The sequence below is a fragment of the Staurois parvus genome, unplaced genomic scaffold, assembly GCF_062004578.1.
Source record: "Staurois parvus isolate SC_StPar_1 unplaced genomic scaffold, SC_StPar_1.0 ptg000172l, whole genome shotgun sequence".
Taxonomy (NCBI): Eukaryota; Metazoa; Chordata; class Amphibia; order Anura; family Ranidae; genus Staurois; species Staurois parvus.
The window spans coordinates 4459675-4478710 of NW_028317968.1; the positions used below are offsets into that span (position 1 = coordinate 4459675).

The 19036-nt window shown below is 41.2% G+C and overlaps 1 protein-coding gene across 4 annotated transcripts in view; it reads right to left on the minus strand.

The window, feature by feature from the left end:
• RASL10B (RAS like family 10 member B) overlaps window positions 1–19036 on the minus strand; it is a 122292-nt gene that overhangs the window by 20217 nt on the left and 83039 nt on the right. For all 4 annotated transcript variants that reach the window (XM_089676603.1, XM_089676599.1, XM_089676601.1 and 1 more), the window contains one exon: window positions 1899–2023. In XM_089676603.1, the coding sequence (XP_089532729.1) occupies window positions 1899–2023 (125 nt within the window). The remainder of the gene's footprint in view (window positions 1–1898; window positions 2024–19036) is intronic.

Consider the following 19036-nt stretch of genomic DNA (forward strand, 5'->3'; position numbering starts at 1 on the left):
AACAAAGGGTTGCCCTTGGTGAAAAAATGTCTATCTTCGTCACTGCTTTCAACAATACATGCCATTTTGTTTTCTTGGCATGTGGAGACTTCTTTAAGTGGAGTTACTTATCGGGATGTGAAAAGACCTTGTAGTGTCAGTATGTTACACATAGCCATAGCTTGACAGGTCAAGGCTAAGCCACTCTCCCCCTGCTCTTCCTTTTAGGGCCAAGAGGATGGGATTGTTTGCAGCTCTACCACTGATGCAGCCAAGTGGGACCAGCAAAACCAATCAGGTGGTGGCTGAAAACTTGAAGCCCCCAATAAATGAGTAAACACACTTTAGACTATTTTTGTACATCCTTTTTGCGTGTGCATGAGAACTTTCATGCTTTACTAAATATTGGTGTGACGCTGCTAATAACAATAGACTTGTACATCCATTTGCATGTGGAATTAAGTTTTTTGCCATCTTTTATGTAAAATATAATATTACTGGGGGAGCACTGCACAGTGAATGTTTGGATATTTATCAGATTGTGTAGATATTGATCATAGTACTTACAGTGCCTTGAAAAAGTATTCATACCCCTTGAAATTGTCCATATTTTGTCATGTTACAACCAAAAACGTAAATGTATTTTATTGTGATTTTATGTGATAGACCAGACATCACTAAAAATTGTGGCCTGCAGTCCAGACCAGGTTTCTGTCCCATCCAGATGTTTTCGATCATACGCAGACATACTCATTACATTTTTATAGAATGAATACTGTACTTATTAAATTAAAAATCGGACGTTATAACTAAACAAGAAAAAATGCCTAATGTGTCCCTTTGGAAATTTGTGTTTGAACAGTCCATATTGGCTCTTGAAAGCAGTGTGCTAATAAACAAAATCGAATGATCGTTCCGAATACATACATGTTCATCAGATTTTCTAATAGTGTGTACTAGGTTTAGGAAGCTCACATGTTTGAACATTTATAGTGTGATCCAAGATATTTTTACATGCTTCATCTTTAGAATTATTAGTGTTTATTTCATATGCACACATACTGATTATACTTTTACGGTAGACCGTTGAACTGGGGTTTTTAATAGGGTTTGTTACCATGGTTTTTAGATATGTATAACTATTTGGCCACTTGCATTAATAAATATGCTTAGCTATGAAGGCAGTTTCTGCTGTTTATTTCTTTGATTAATATTATTATTTTTCATGCAGTTTGAGTCTATTTAAACAAGGATGTTAGGGATTTCTGAATTTTGCAATGTTAACTGAAGACTCTGAACTCCTGCAAGCAATAAGGTCTCATGAACACTGGACGTTACAAAAATGCCAGTAGCGTTAGCTGTAGATACTGCGTTAATACGCGTTTTGACACTTTTTTTACTGGGTTTAAATTAGCGGTTTTTAGCGGTTTTTTTTAGCAAAGATATACTCCCACAAAGCTTAAGGCTCAAAAACGCTCAAACACCTGATAGCGGATAGATTTTTACAGCTGAAAAACTACTCTTCAAATGCAGTAGTTCTGCTGATAAAAGCCTATGTGTGCATGGATACAGAGGATAACATGCTGTTAGTTTACTGGCTGTAGAAAAAAAACACCTGTCACCTAAAACATCAGCTGTAAAGATGCCCAGCGTGCATCTTTAAAGGGACCTGGAGTCATTATCAGTGTTGCTGTTGATATCAAGTGGAACAGTTTAAGTAACTGCACTTCATCTGTGAATTTCATTGTTTGCTTACAGTTCGGGTTTAAGATATAGCTTACCATCTGTTGGTTTACGTCGGTTAAACAAAAAATGATCTGTATATGAGCTGAATAAAAATAAATGATCTTATACTGCCACATAAGTATCATGATCACATACATGCAAATGCCATGTGTGTGCCATTTTATTTTTCTCACCTTGTTTCCAGTATTTGTTGCCTCAGGGTCTTGATATATTCAAAGCTATCAAAGCAGCAGATGTCATAGACGAGGATGTAAGCATGTGCACTTCTGAGCCCCCGACAGCATGAATCTGCCCACTCCTGCAAAATACAACATAAGAGCACATCATACTGAGCTTTTACCTAAATAGGTCACTTACCACCTATCTCCATACAGTTCCTCTGACACTGCATGTTTATATGTATGTATGTGTGTATATATATATATATATACATACATACATGTTACTTTCCTCACCCTTCTTCTCCTAACCTCTGGGGATATCTCCAAAAACCCTGGTCCTCCACTACTTCACCCCCACACCAGGCAGCCTCTTTCTTCCGGTAATAGCCACAATCCCCTCAATTTAATATCAGTCCCCGTGCTCCCAAAAACCACCCTCCCTTTTTCATGTGCGCTCTGGAATGCCCGCTCTGTCTGTAATAAGCTCATCTCTGTCCATGACCTTTTTGTCTCCCGCTCCCTTAACCTACTAGCAATTACAGAAACCTGGCTTCAAGCAGCAGATTCTGCTTCCCCTGCAGCACTTTCCTATGGTGGCCTCATCTGGACCCACTCACCCAGACCCAGTGGTCGGAAAGGTGGTGGGGTTGGTTTGCTTCTATCCCCACTCAGCACCTTTCAAGTCCTCCCTAACCCTCCCTCTCTATCCTTCTCTTCTTTCGAGACTCACTGCATCCGGCTGTTTTCTCCCATTTCTCTGAAGATTGCAGTGATCTATCGGCCTCCTGGCCCCGTGTCCCGCTTTCTTGATGATTTCTCCACCTGGCTACCCTACTTTCTCTCCTCTGAACTACCCACTATCATTCTCGAAGATTTTAACATCTCTGTTAATGTCAACAACCCGGCTACATCCCAACTCTTCAACATAACCTCATCTTTTGTATTAGCATAATGTATACAGTCCTCCACTCACTCTGATGGGAATACATTAGACCTTGTTTTCTCCTGTCTTTGCACTCCCTACAACCTCACAAACACCCCCTTTCCTCTCTCTGATCACAATCTCATCACCTTTACAGTCTCCTCATCTTCAAACACCTATCCCTCCAAGCAGCAAACAACTACCTGCAGAAACCTTCACAACTTGAACCTTGCTCCTTTCCACTCTGCAACTGACCAACTCTATGACAGAATCTCTCCCCTGTCCTGCCCTGACCTGGCCACTGCTGTCTATAACAGTTCGCTTTCATCCGCATTAGACTCACTTGCTCCTCTAACAACACGAAGCATCAGGCCCCGACCGTTACAACCTTGGCAGACTGACCACACCAGAAATCTTAAATGACATAGTCGTGCGCTGGAGCGATTGTGGCATAAAACCAAATCTCACCAAGCATTCACCCAATATAAATCTGCTTTCTTAACATACAATTCCTCCCTTCATGCTGCCAAACAAGCCTACTTTGTCACTCTTATTAATACCTTCTCATCCAGTCCTCGTCGTCTCTTCTCTACTTTTAACTCTCTACTTTCTCCACCTTCACCCAGTACCTCACTCACTACTCATGAGATTGCAAACCATTTCAAAAACAAGATTGACACAATTCGTAGGGACGTCACCACTGCACAGACATCCATTCCACTTAGCATACCTTATACTAAACCTCCCTCAACACTTTCCTCTTTTGACCTCGCCACTACCAAAGAGGTCACTAAGGTTTTCTCAGAAGCCCGTCTCAGTACCTGCCCCCTGGATCCTGTGCCCTCACAACTACTACAGTCACCCTCTTCTTCCATCCTATGCTCCCTCACTCACATCTTCAATCTTTCCCTCTCTACTGGTGCCTTCCCCTCCCCTCTAAAGCATGCTCACGTCACTCCCATACTTAAAAAGCCCTCCTTGGACCCCACCGACCTGAACAACTTAAGACCTATCTCCCTGCTGCCATTTACCTCTAAACTCCTAGAACGCTTAGTCTACAATCGCCTGAGCTCCCACCTCACCGACAACAACCTTCTTGACCCTTTACAGTCTGGCTTTCGCTCTCTACACTCCACTGAAACTGCCCTACTAAAACTCACAAATGATCTACTAACTGCTAAAACCATTGGCCACTACTTCGTACTCTTACTACTTGACCTCTCTGCGGCTTTTGATACGGTTGACCATCCCCTCCTCCTCAAAAAACTCCACTGTCTTGGCCTCAGAGACTTTGCTCTCGCCTGGTTCTCCTCCTACCTATCGCAACGCTCCTTCAGTGTTACCTATAACGCTGCCTCTTCCTCTTCACTCCCTCTTTCTGTAGGGGTCCCTCAAGGTTCTGTCCTTGGACCCCTTCTCTTCTCCATCTACACCTTCTCCCTTGGTCACTTGATAAACTCCCACGGCTTTAAGTACCATTTCTATGCTGATGACACACAAATCTATCTTTCTACCTCTCACCTCACCCCTTCAGTCTCCACTCGCATCACTAACCTACTAAGTGACATATCGGCATGGATGTCACTCCACTTCCTCAAACTCAATCTTTCCAATACTGAGCTCTTAGTATTCCCTCCAGCCTAGCCCCCTCCCCTGACTTCTCTGTCAAGATCAATAAAACAATCATCAGTCCCTCTCCTCATGCCAGGGTACTAGGTGTAACCCTAGACTCCCATCTGTCCTTTCAGCCCCAAATCCAATCACTGTCCAAATCTTGTAGACTTCACCTCCGCAACATCTCCAAGATAGAACTGTTCCTAACCTCGGAAACCACTAAGCAACTTATTCACTCCCTTGTTATATCTCGCCTTGACTATTGTAACTCCCTCCTCATTGGCCTACACAATCGCAGGATATCCCCTCTTCAGTCTATCATGAATGCTGCTGCCAGACTCATCCACCTCACTAACCGTTCTGTATCTGCTACCCCTCTCTGCAATCCCTCCACTGGCTTCCCGTTACCCAACGGATAAAATTCAAAACACTAACAATAACATATAAAGCCATTTATAACTCTGCCCAAAATTACATCACCGATCTTCTCTCTAAATATCACCCAAACCGTACTCTCCGCTCCTCGCAAGACCTCCTGCTCTCTAACTCCATTGTCTCCTCCTCCACAGGACTTCTCCAGAGCTTCCCCCATCCTCTGGAACTCTCTACCCCAATTTATCAGACTATCGCCTACTCTGTTCACTTTTAGGCGATCTCTAAAAACCTCTCTTCAGAGAAGCCTATCCTGCCCTCAGCTAATACTAGAATCTTCTACTCTTCTAACCAGTCCATCCCCCACAGTTACTACCTTTTGTACCACTAGCCCCTCCCTCCTAGATTGTAAGCTCTATCCTTCTTGTATTGAACTGTATTGTTACTGTATTGTCTCCCGTTATATTGTAAAGCGCTGAGCGCTATATAAATCCTGTATAATAATAATAATAATAAATATAACATACACACACTCTATACACTTGCCTTTACACGCACATGAACTTTAATGGCATCCCAGTCTTAGTCCGTAGGCTGTACTCATTTATGCTGAGCACTGTATGTAAGTTTGTTTTTTTATATACATATACTGTACACACATACACAGCCAAAAGTATTGGGACATCCCTCCAAATCACTGGATTCAGATATTTCAATCACCTCCATGACAACAGGTGTATAAAATCAAGCACCTAGGCATGCAGACTGCTTCTGCAAACATTTGTGAAAATCTCAATGAATTCAAGCATGGTACTGTGGTAGGTTGCCACCTGTGCAATAAGTCCATCTGTGAAATTTCATTGCTACTAAATATTCCACGGTCAAATGTTAGTGGTATTATAACAAAGTGGAAGCAACTGGGAACAACAGAAACTCAGCCACGAACTGGTAGGCCACGTAAAAGTTACAGAGCAGGGTCAGCGCATGCTGAAGCGCACAGTGCGCAAAAGTCGCCAACTGTCTGCATAGTCAACAGCTAAAGACCTTCAATCTTTGTGTGGCCTTCAGATTAGCATAACAGTGCATAGAGAGCCTTCATGGAATGGGTTTCCATAGCAGAGGAGCTGCATCCAAGCCTTACATCACCAAATACAATGCAAAGCACCGGATACAGTGGTGGAGAGCACTGCACCACTGGACTCTAGAGCAGTGGAGACGTATTCTCTGGAGTGACAAATCACGCTTCTCTGTCTGGCAAGCCAATGGATGTCTCTGGGTTTGGTACTTGCCTGACTGCATTGTGCCAAGTGTAGGGCTTGGCCCCTTCCAGTGAAGAGAACTGTTAAGGCTTCAGCATACCAAGACATTTTGTACAATTTCATGCTCCCAACTTTGTGGGAACAGTTTGGGGATGGCACTTTCCTGTTCCAACATGACTGCCCACCAGTGCACAAGTAAACAAACAGCTGGAAATTCCACTTTTATGTCTGAATGGACCCTACAACCCATTGTCTAAGGAGGAGACTGACCTGCAAAAATGCGTTCAAATTAGTCAGTGCAGATGTATTCAAACCAGTAGAACCAGGTCTTATTAAATTTCTCTTCACTTCCCTTTAGGGCAGTAGTGGCGGATGTCTTCTACCTTATGAAACCAAAGTGTGAGAGAGGGGGCAGTTGTGGCTTTCCACAAAGTACGGATACAGGGTCAGGCTGCATTCAAACGGTGAACCACTGACTTTTTGGGTATCTGAATTTCTGGACCTTGACATGAATGCTCTTCCAGAAGGGCTGGAGGGCCAGGCAAGATCAGAATACATGCAAGTCAGCCTGACAGCAGCACAATGCCTGCAGCTGTTGGGTATTGCTAGGTACATGCAGTGCAGTGTGTCCAGGGTGCGATACCACCTTGTCTTTATCTTGTATCCTTATATCCTGACCAGGACATCAGAGGTTTTGAGTAGTCTATGTCCGAGAGATCTAAGATTAGATCTCTCTCCCATATATCCAGAAATTGAGGGGGAGGAGTTTATGCAAGCAATAATTTATATGTAAAGGAGAGAACATGTCTAATCAGTTTTTCCAGATGACACTCCTGCTCAAGTGTGGATAATAGACGAGTATACACTCATGTTCAAAAATAATGGCATCCCTGAATTTGTCAGATAATGCACCACTTCACCCAGAAAATTGTTGCAATTACAAATGGTTTAGGCATTCTCATGTTTATGTTTTGTTTGTATGGGTATGACACAAAAGTAGACACAAAAAGCCAAATCTGACACATTCCACGCATACTCCAAAAATGAACTAGACAAAATTATTGGCACATTCTCAAAATTATAAGAAATAATGGCATTCCAAGTTTGTGATGCTCCTGTAATTTGTAATTAAACTCACCTGTATCAATTACCAGGTGCTCACAATATAGAAATCACACCGGCAACCAGTTAAAATAGTGACAAATTGACTCAACCTTTCTGTTGTGTGTCTGTGTGCCACATGGAGCATGGAGAAGAGAAAGGGCAGCAAAAATTCTCTGAGGATTTGAGAGCAAAAATTGTGGAAAAGCATACATAATCTCAAGGTTACAAATCCATCTCCAGAGATCTTAATATTCCTGTGTCCACTGTGGACAATATTGCCAAGACGTTTACAGCCCATAGCATTGTAGCTAATCTCCCTGGATGTGGACGAAAGAGAGAAATTGATAAAAACTGCAAAAAAGGATTGTTTGAATGGTGTCTAAAGAACCTCAATCAACTTCCAGACAAATTAAAGCTGACCTTCAGGCACAGGGTACAACCTGCTACAGGTTTTTGGTTACAAAAAACACCCAATAAGTGTATATTGATTGCTTTGTGAGAAAGTTGTGCGTCTACAAACTATGGTATAGATAATGGAATTTACACAGCTTTTACTTTCTGACTGCCCATCACATTTCTTGAAGTACTAAAATACCAGGACAGTACAAACACCCCCAAAATGACCGCTTTTCGGAAAGTAGACACCCTAGGCTATCTGCTGAGAGGCATATTGAGTTCATGGAAGATTTTTTCCCCCACAAGTTTCAACATTTTAAAAAGAGGCATGGTGAGTATTTTGCAGATCTAATTTTGAAATATAAAAAAAGAAAAAGAAAAAAAATGTTTTTTTCTTTCTTCAGGTTCCAAAAACTTGTGGCAGCAAACGAGATCTGTAAAATACTCGCCATGCTTCTTATCAAATTCTTTGGGATGTCTACTTTCCAAAAAAGGGTAATTTGGGGGGGAAGGTGGGGTTGGTGCTATCCTGGCATTTCAGGACTTCCGAAACTGTGATAGGTAGTCAGTGTAATGAGGAAATAAAGCCCTTTAAAAGCCTGAAGGTGCTTATTGGATTTTGGGATCCTGTACTTGTCTAGATTGCCGAAGTCTCTCACATGTGGTACCCCCATACTCGTAAGAAGTAGCAGAATGTATTTTGGGGAGTAATTCCACCTATACCCATGGCAATTTTGTGTAAAAAAAAAAAAAATTTTTTTTGTCATTTTCCAAAAACTTGTGGTATAAAAATAAAAATTCTTCTATTGATTCAACATGCCTCTCAGCAAATAGTTTGGGGTGTTCACTTTCTAAAAAGGGGTCGTTTTGGGGGGTGGGGGCATTTTATACCCTGCATCAGACGTTTATGCCACACATCACTCTCTTCTAAACACCTGAAGACCAAGCCTTTTCTGACACTTTTTCTTCACATGAAAAAAATCTGTATTTTTTGCTAGGAAATTACTTTGAACCCCCAAACATTAAATTTTTAGTTTTAAAGCAGACACCCTAGTGCATACAATGGTGGGTGTTGCAATTTTTTATGACACATAGTACTCGCACAGCAATTTTTCTTTTTAAACGCAAATGTTTTGGAAAAAATACACTTGTTTTACTTTTAATGCACAAAAACACAATATATTAGCCAATTATTTGGTAAAATATAAAAGATGATGGTTTGCCAAGTAAATAGATACCAAACATGACATGCTTTAAAACTTCGCATGTCCCGTGCAATGGCAACAAACTGCATACATTTTTAATATCCATAGGCAATGCTTTAAAAGCCTTTACAAGCTACCATTTTAGATTTACAGAGGTCTAGTGCTAGAATTAACTGCCCTTGATCTGACGTTCGCGGCGATACCTCACATGCATGGTGCAGCCACTGTTTACATACCGGCACAGAGTCACCATTCTGGTCTCCATTCAACTCTATGGTCAGCTGACAGAAACACCAGCTGCATTCTCAGGTTCCCCCGATGGCACGGGACTGCCCGAGAAGGCTGTGGAAGGCAACAGAGGCATCATCTCCCGCTGCTTGTAAAAGCAATCCTGCAGCTAATTAGCCACTAGGATTGCTTTTACATGAAAGCTGTAGGCATCATCCTGGTATAACCATTCAAAGTCCAGTGATGGACCAGTACGTCGCTGATCTTTGTTGGGTATATAGGCTATGTTTTTTTTTCTTTTTTTTGTATGCAGCCTGTGGACTGAATGAAAAAGAGAAGAAATCTCTGCCAGAAAAAGTGTGTGGCATGCCCACCATTAGAATATACTGCCCTGAATCCACCCACTTCTAATGGTGGGCACACATTAGGTCACATGGTGCCATATGTGCCAGTTCCAAGATTGTAAAAATGTCTAAATAGTAGCACACTTGAATAAAAATTGTCCAGGTATAAGTGATACCCCATATGGAAAAAGGATGACACCAAGTCCCAAACTATCTTGCCACTGCTCCCCATGTAGTCTGGTCATCCAGGGGGCTCCACGTGACTATCTGTTCCCTTGGTAATCCAAAACTTATATGTATAGATTTTTGCCCTCTCACAAGTCTTATACATCTTGACCCCATATCTGGCACGCTTGCTGGGTAGAAATTGTTTGAATGCAAGGCGGCCAGAGAAATTAATGAGGGGAATCAACATAGATTTTTTGCTGGGGAGTATAGACATCTGCAATTTTTTGGCTAAGGTGATCTACGAGGGGCCGAATTTTGTGGAGCCGGTCAAACTCATGGTCACCCTGAGGACAACAGAGTGTGTTGTCATTGAAATGCATAAAACACATTGTACTCTCATTAAATTTGTGGTTTCCAACTGAATTCCAGGTTGGGCAGTGAATGGGGGGTGGGAGTACAGGTGCTGCAGAATTTGTAGGCTGCCAATTGGCATTTGCAAGCACATCCGGAAGGATACTATAGGTAAAACAAAAGGTAGAGCGGCACTAGTACTGGCACTCTGCTGCATATGAGAGTCATCTAAATTTACAGGCAAGTGCTGGCAGAGATCAGGCCTGATTCTGGAAACACTGCGGTTTTGTGTGCAATGTTTCAAGTGACAGTGACCTATTGACACTGCACTTGCTGGGGGAGAAGGGGGGTAAGCATAGGGGCTAAACGCAGGTGCTGGCAGGTGCCGGGGCTGATCCCGCTAACACTGCATTTTTGGGGACTCTATACTAATGTGAACGCTGGTATAATGCTAATCTGATCAAAGATATTGATCCGTTCAGGCACTATACTAGCAATGGAGGTTTATTGTGTATGAGCGTGTTCCTGGCAATCAAGGGGTTAAATGTGATTACTGGTGTACTGACGGGCAATCTGACGCTATCTGGGAGAGGAGTGAAAACCACGGGAGAGCGAATCACGTATATATATATATATATATATATATATATATATATATATATATACACACGTGACTTTGCGCACTGGTGCCGCCCTGTAGCAGTATTTCTGCTATAGGGCGGTCAGGAAGCAGTTAAAGAAGTGGTCTGCGTTACGGCGCTGCGTTATTTTAACTGAATTGCGCAACATGCAACATTGCACCCAAATGAAATTTCCGTCCTTTTTTTCCCCATGAATTGAGCTTTCTTTTGGTGGTATTTTATCGCCTGTGCGGTTTTTATTTTTTGCCCTATAACAAAAAAAAAAGAATTTTGAGAAAAAAAAATATTTTGGACTTTTTGCTATTAAACATGTCCAGTAAAAAATTTAAAAATCTAATTTGGTCATAAATTTAGGCTAAAATGTATTCTGCGACAGGTTTGCTAAAAAAAAAAAAAATCCAAATACGTGTAAATTCATTGGTTTACGTGAAAGTTATAACACTTACAAATGGCGGAATAAATACTGAAATTTTTTTTTATACTAATTGCGGCAATTAGCAACTTATGGCAGCTATCAACGACTTATAGCGGGACTTCGGCAGGCATTCTGACACTGGGGGGAACTGACTTGGTGTCACTGACATCCCCAGTGACACCAATACAGTGATCAGTGCTTGGAAAAAGGAGGGGAAAAAAAAAAAAAAAAGCACTGACTGTACTAATGGCACTGGGCAGGAATGGGTTAACATGATGGGCAATCAAAGGGTTAACTGTGATGGGAGTGTTTTACTAGGGGGTGGGGGTGTGCTTCATTGCAAGCACACTGCTCTGGATGGCTCTGCTCAACAAAGCAGCCCTCCTCCCTGTCTGTGATCGCTGGTAATCACTGGGTGCCGGCGGGTAATCACCGGCTGGGACCCAGTGATTGACACCCATGGCCGCGAATGGCGGCACTGGTAGGGCACGCGCACACACCCTACCCAGAAATGCAAAATGACACATATATACATGTGATTTTGCGCACAGGGGCCGTCCTGTAGCAGTATATCTGCTATAGGGCGGTCCTTAAGCGGTTGAAGAAGCATAATACGTGGAAGGAACACATCACTGATCAGAAATTGTGAAGACACAATTTCCTTATAAAGCGTGTTTATGGCTTATTATAATTTATAGGTCAATGGTCAAGGTGAACGGGGAGTGGGGCCACAAGTCAAGCACGGTGTTTATTATGGCTGGATGTTAATGCAACATATACTGGATTGGACGTTTATCATCTGTTAAATTTTTTTGGACTGTCACTTTATGCTTTCAAAGCTTATGGTTCTATTTATGATGAGATAGCGCACCACATTTTTTTCCATTTATTTAGCAGTTGGGAAAAGGAACCCTTCCAATCTGAGAGACCTGGAGCAGTTGGCAAAAGAGTGCTCCAAAATTCCAGCAGAGAGGTGGAAGAAACTAATTGATGGTTACAGGAAGTGACTGGTTTCAGTTATACTTTCCAAGGGGTGTGCTACTAAATATTAATTTGAGGGTGCCAATATTGTCCAGTTCTTTTGTGCTTTTTGTGTCTCCAGTTTTTATGTGTCATACCAATACAAACAAAAGAAATACACGAGAATGCCTAAACATTTGTAATTGCAATAATTTTCTGAGTGAAGTGGTGCATTATCTGACAGAAATGCAGGGATGCCAACATTTTTTGGCCATGACTGTATGCCAGAGCACCAGGCAGCGATTTAAGAAAATGAGAAAGTTGCATGAGGTGGAAGCACCTTACATCTGTGAACCTCTGGGTCTCAGAACACGTGAGAGATATCCAGCATAGACGATTGGTGGACATTTTGATCTGTAGTACCTGTAGGTACTAAATCCAGAGAAACACAGACAATTAGCATTTTTAATTGTAGCTATTACTTTCAAACGTAGAAGGTGAGGCCCCCAAAAAAGGGAAACTGCATACTAGCAAAATAGATCAATTATAGGAAAAAAAAAAAGCACAAACATTTTTAACCAACTAAGGTGTCCGTTTATGAACCAGCGATAAATGATCGCTGTTCAGTTCTCCGGCATTCTCGGAGAACACAGTTCTCCTGTGAATGCCTTTTATGAAGCAGTTCTCCCAATGAAGAGAGAGCGGTCTCCAAACGCTGGAGAACGGTCTACAAACGGCTGATTTTACTATAATCTTGCGAGATTACAGTAAAAGATCAGTTTACTAAGCAGAGGTAAATTATCGCTGCCTAATTTGTGGTCCCTCCGATTCTCCAGCTCTGGGCTGGAGAATCTGGAGGGAGAACACAGATCTCCAGTGAAGAGCTGAACAGTTCTCCACTGATCTCCTGAGTGTCATAAACTGTGAATAACCAGAGAATAGCTGCGATCCTCTGAATCGCAGCTTTTCTCTGTGTCATAAACGGACACCTAATTCTGCATATATTTTTAACAGTCTCCCACCCACCATATTAGGAAATGACGGGTGCAAGGCGTTTCTCTTGTTCTGGGAGGACATCATATGACGTCCTCACACTCTAACCGCGTGTGCGCGGCTCCGGGGGCGCGCAGCAATCGATGGGCGCTGGGTCCCTCGGACACAGCAGATCACCGATCAACAGAAAAGCTGAAGACGTCGGCTCGGTCGTGTGATCAGCTTTGTCCAACCACAGCTGATCGCATGTAAATAAGGAAATGCCAATTATTGACATTTTTCTCCTCACGAGCTGTCACGCTGACAGCTCGTGAGGAGAGCCGGTAATCGGCATTCCTCAGAGGGGACATCTAAAATGATCATCAGTGTGCCCTGATGATCAGTGTAGGCCCAGCAGTGCCACCTGCCAGTGCCACATATCAGTGCCTACCAGTGCACAATGCCAAATAGTACCCATCTGAGCTGCCTTTCAGTGCCACCTATCAGTGCTGCCAATCAGTGGCAGTCAGTGCCACCTAACAGTGCCAGTCTGCGCCACCTATCAGTGCTGCCTTTCAGTGCCCATCAGTGCCTCCTCATCTGTGCAGTTTCAGTGCCCATCACTGCAGCCTCATTAGCACACATCAGTGAAGGAGAAAAATCACTTATTTACTAAATGTTAACAAAAACTAAGAACTTTTTTTTTTTTCAACATTTTCAGTTGTTTTTGGTTTGTTTAGCAAAAAATAAAAAAACCCAGAGGTGATTAAATACTACCAAAATAAAGCGGTCTCAAAAAAATGATAAAAATGTCATGAGTACAGTGTTGCATGACCGCACAATTGTCATTCAAAGTGACAGCACTGAAAGCTGAAAATTGGCCTGGGCAGGAAGGGGGTATAAGTGCCCTGTAGGCTAGTGGTTAATGAGTCTAGGAACATATTTTCACTCTGTATTCATATCACATTCCCGCTTCCTTTCCTGAACAAGCTAATAGGTGGCAACAATCTAAAGGGAACATCGGAAGTTGCATATTGTAGAAAAACATTGTTTGCATATTGCCAGACAATAGTTGAAAATAAAACATGAAGATGGTGAATCCCTTCAAACAAGGTGCATCCATAAGGATGATGGATGGTTCGTATTACCAACAATACTAATAACTACTGCTATAGAAACAAGTGTTCCCTGTGATAACTACTGCATCCTGTCCATACACACAACCACTCCGTGTAGTAGCCATGGCAAAATTCCTCATGATAAATGCACTTGTCACAGAGGTTAGTGGTGTATTACACTGTAAACACATCAAATGATATAATTGAGTCTAACAAGACCTACAGAGAAGGCTGCAGAATTGCAGTTCGTATTTATCACTGTCCAGTTACAGTGATAAATTTCCTTTTTACACTGGTAGATGTTAAGATCTGCCCAGTCTGGTGGCTTCTCACTTGAACGACTTGAAACTGCCAGCACAGCAATGGCAATGACTGTGTCAGCTCTCTAGTAAAATAATGATTTTCTCCATTTTAAGCTGCTGTCGGAATAAGAGAAACGGTTTCTGCTTCATTCTTTTCTTCACTTACTCCTACTGTCACTATAACCTACGCACAGCTCCTTAACTGTGCTGCCGAGGAGGGAAAGGGTCATCCCTTGTGCCTGGGGGTTTGTAGCACACACATCTCAGCGTGGGAAGTTGCTGAGGGATAGAGGGAACGGGGGAGGTAACTTCAAAGAGTGTGAAGCGACATGCCTGTGGTGGGATTCCCCATGACTGAATTTGCAAACGTTATGTAACCAATTAGATCACAGACAAGCCAGATGAAGGAAACATTGCAGTGGGTGGCAGAAAAGGAGAATATAATGTAGAAGGGAAACACAGCACAGCAAATTCTTATTATAAGTGACAGATCTATATCTGAACAGGTAGGGGAATCACAGCCATTTGTTTGTAAAAAAACCTCTACTTGTAAATGGTTTATATGTATCAGTTTGAAATGTAAGTCCACAGGTACACTATATTACCAAAAGTATTGGGACACCTGTCTTTACACGCACATGAACTTTAATGCAATCCCAGTCTTCGTCCATAAGGTTCAATATTTATTTACCCCACCACATTCAGCTATAACAGCTTCAACTCTTCTGAGAAGGCTGTCCACAAGGTTTATATACCTGTAGCCATGGAGGTGATTGGAACACCTGAATCAAATGATTTAGAGGGGTGTCCCAATACTTTTGGCAATATATTGTATGTGAATCTCAGGTGAGCTCAGTTCTTTAAGCCAGATTCTCAGCCTTTTTAACACAAGGGATCCTTGAAATAACGTTTTTGGTTTCAGGAAACCCTTGATCAATATATTTACTATATCTACAGCTTACTTTACAATGAAGTAATGATCACTGTGAATAATGTATCTTATGTTTGTGGTCAGCGGGAAGAATCCACCCAAGACAGACAGCTAAAAAGATCAATGGTGTCAATGATTACTTATCTGAGATGCAAAAAGTAAGGCTCAAGGAACCTTTTGCATTCTCTGATTGAGAAAGCCTGCTCCAAGCTATAATGATCGTATGTTTTCCACAATGTCCATAACTTACACCAGTGAGAACTTAAAACAGATATGGTTGAAAAAAAACCCAAAAAAAAACAACATTATATATATATATATATATATATACATACATACACACATATATATGGCAAGTATGTGATTTGAGCATTTAGTTTGTCAAAGAACTGACAACTCCAGGGGCAATTAATGAAAGATCTATCTACGTGCCAATTACTTCACAAAAGCGTATGAGTCGACCTCGTCCATGGACTATGTCTCAACTCAAACAGAATTGGATCATGATCAACGACAAACCCACATGTACCCTCAACACACAAAGCAAATTTGGTAAATGGACCTATGAGACTCAGGGTTGGGGAGGTAGGAGTCGTATCTCTTCCCTCTGTTCCTGCACCACAGCCTCATATCTTTTTTTCCCTTCTCTACAACAGTTTTATCACACACTAATGCAAGACATTTGGTCTTCCCCTATTCACTCACTTAAAATACGAGGGTGAAGTTGAGAGAAATACAAACTGTCCAGCTGTCTGTACACCTAAATATATTGTAATAATTCTTATCAGGGCGCAATATGAGACCAGTACCTTGATGTTGCTGCTAAAAAGATGCATTAATATTCCATACTTGCATCTAAAATGTACAGTTGTGTTCAATATAATAGCAGTCCAACATTACTAACCAAATCAATCACTGGTTTTGGTATAAATTTTATTTCTACATGGCAAATAATTTACTAGTAGGTATAGTAGAGTAATAGAAAACCAACAGTAATGACATGCATGCTGCTGATTCTGTATAACTGAATCCTTAATTAAAGGGGGGAGATCAAAATAATAGCACAGTGTGGCGTTCAATTAGTGAGGTCATTCAGTCTGTGAAAAAAAGCGTCAAACAGGTGGTCCTTATTTAACGACAAAGGCAGCAAATGTTGTGCATTTCTCTCTGAAAATATGAGTAGGTCACCAGTCACACCGCTGCAATTTAAAATTGCGTGATTTGTGTGAGATTTCAGGTGTGATTTCGAAAAAGACTATTTGTAAAGATTTTCAATGATTTCTTGCAATTTGCAGTGCAATTTCCATTATATTCTATGTGAAATTGCAGTAAACTGCAGAAAAAGTAATGCAAGAACTGCTTTAGAAATCGTGCTGCAGCAAAATCGCAAATGTTAAGACACGGACACTCGATACGATTTCAGGTGTAATTTCAATTCGTAAATCACACCGGTATGACCATGCAGTAAAATGGGTTGATCCAGACACTGTGCAAAAGAACAGAGTACTTTGATTAAAAGAAGTTGATTGGAGAGGGGAAAAGAAATAAAGTTCAGAAACTGATAGGCTGCTCAGCTAAAATGATCTCAAATGCTTTAAAACTAGAACAACGTGGAAGAAAACTGAAAACTACCATTCAAATGGATCAAAGAATGGCCAAAACGGCAAAGACTCAGCCAATGAACAGCGTACTGTAACAATTAGAAGATGCCTATGTGAAGCCAAGCTATTGATAAGAAGCCCCTGCAAAGTGCCATTGTTGGAAAAAAAACTGACGTGCTGAACAGGTTATAATTTGCCAAACAACAGATTAACGGGCGTAAAGAGAAATGGCGTAAAATTTTGAGGACTGATGAAAGTTCTTTTTTTAGTGTAGGGGCTGCAGACAGGTTCTCAGACGACCCCCAAACACTGAATTCAAGCCACAGTACACTGTGAAGACAGTGAAGCATGGTTGTGCAAGCATCACATAGGGATGTTTCTCATACTATGGTGTGGGACCTATTTATCACATACCAGGGATCATGGATCAGTTTGAATACATCAAAATATTCAAAGAGGTCATGTTGCCTTATGCTGAAGAGGAAATGGCCTTGAAATGGGTGTTTCAACAATACAACAACCCCAAACACACCAATAAGCGAGCAGCATCTTGGTTCCAGACCAACAAGATTAATGTTATGAAGTGGCCAGCCCAATTCTTTAATCCAATAGAAAACTTGTGGGGCGACATAAAAAAATGGTGTTTCTGAAGTAAAACTAACAAATACAGAGGAATGTATTGCAATCGTCCTGGGCTACACAGCTTTTTTACACAGCTTAATATGCCTTTTTCTTCACTTTCTGTAAAGTAATAAACTTGAAATATTTTTCTTCATGTTTTAGAATAGACTGTGCAGTGTTCCCAGTGTATTTGATTGTATAGAAATAAAAGCTGTATTTTGAGCTTTACTCACGTTTTTAAACACACTGCTAATATTATCACAACTGTATAATGTTACTGGAATAGTGAATATGAGACATGCAATTGAGCTCTGTTGATGAATCTTTCAAAGAAAAACATTTAGTACTCGTTCACACCATGGTGCAGACATCCGTTTTTCTGTACGCGTTCGACAAGGGCACAACAAAATCAATTGTTCTCTATGTGCTCTGTTCACAACACTAGTATCATGTGCAGATTTTTTTCTGTGCAGGAATCTGCAAAGTATATAAAACTCATTAAAGTGTGCATGAAAATTGATGTAAACTGATGTCTCTACAAGTGAAATCTGCATGCCAGTTTCCATCAGTTTTCATGCACGTATGGTGTGAACGAGCCCTTAAACAGATTGAAGTGCATAATACCAAAAAGTAGACTTTATGGCAATTCTGCCCAGGAAACCTATTCAAATAACCCTCTGCGAATAGAGAAAGGAATAACAAATAATGCATTATCTAACATGAAAGACCTGTAAGTGAATATCTCACAAACTGGGCTTAAAAACAAAGACACGGCCCTTGATGGACCCAACAACAGTACTGTTTTGGCCTAATGGATGTAATCAGAACAAGGCTAGTGATTTTAGTCATAAAGTGAAATGCCTAATTACTTCAATAGTACCAGGAGTAAGACCTTTTATAGAGTTATCCACTAAATGTCCCTTTCCAGCATGTCCCATTAGTGCTTAACTTGTATGTCCCTGCTCCTCTGAGATCCTTGTTATGCATTCGGCTAGGAGCTACACTATCTTTGGAAACATTATTTTGGCCAGGCTCTGCTTCTAACATGCAAACATGGATGAATAAGACCATGGATGGCTATACAAAGGCTGTCCACCATTGGAACAAAGATTACATGTTTTGGGAACAAATGTAAGCAAGAGACAATCCTGTGCTAGTAGGCTGCATAATGAAGATACCGAAGAAGTAATGAAAGGTAAGTGAAACGTGGAAAACTAAGGAAATTAAGAACTGTATTAAAAGTACATTTATCCTTTAGTGCAATTCTGCCTTGTAAACATGTACAAATAACTTTCTCTAAAAGGAGAAAAAGCTAGGTAGGTAATGTCATGTTTTACATAGTAGGCCTCTCCTTTTGGACAGCATTGTTCAAATATGTTTTCAAAGCCTCCCTATTGCCCTTCTGGAAAATTGTTAATATAGGCATGTTGATACTGTCATATTGTGTTGAAGAACCCTGAAAGGACCAGTGAAGATGTATTAATATAAAAAGGCAAGTATTTAACGTGTATGCAAAGCTTGATAATGAACTTTGCTTATTTGCTCCCTTTTTAGGAATACATGTGTGAAGAAACAGATTCCCTACTTTCCCAGTCCCCTGCACATTTAAGATACTGGAGAAGTGGT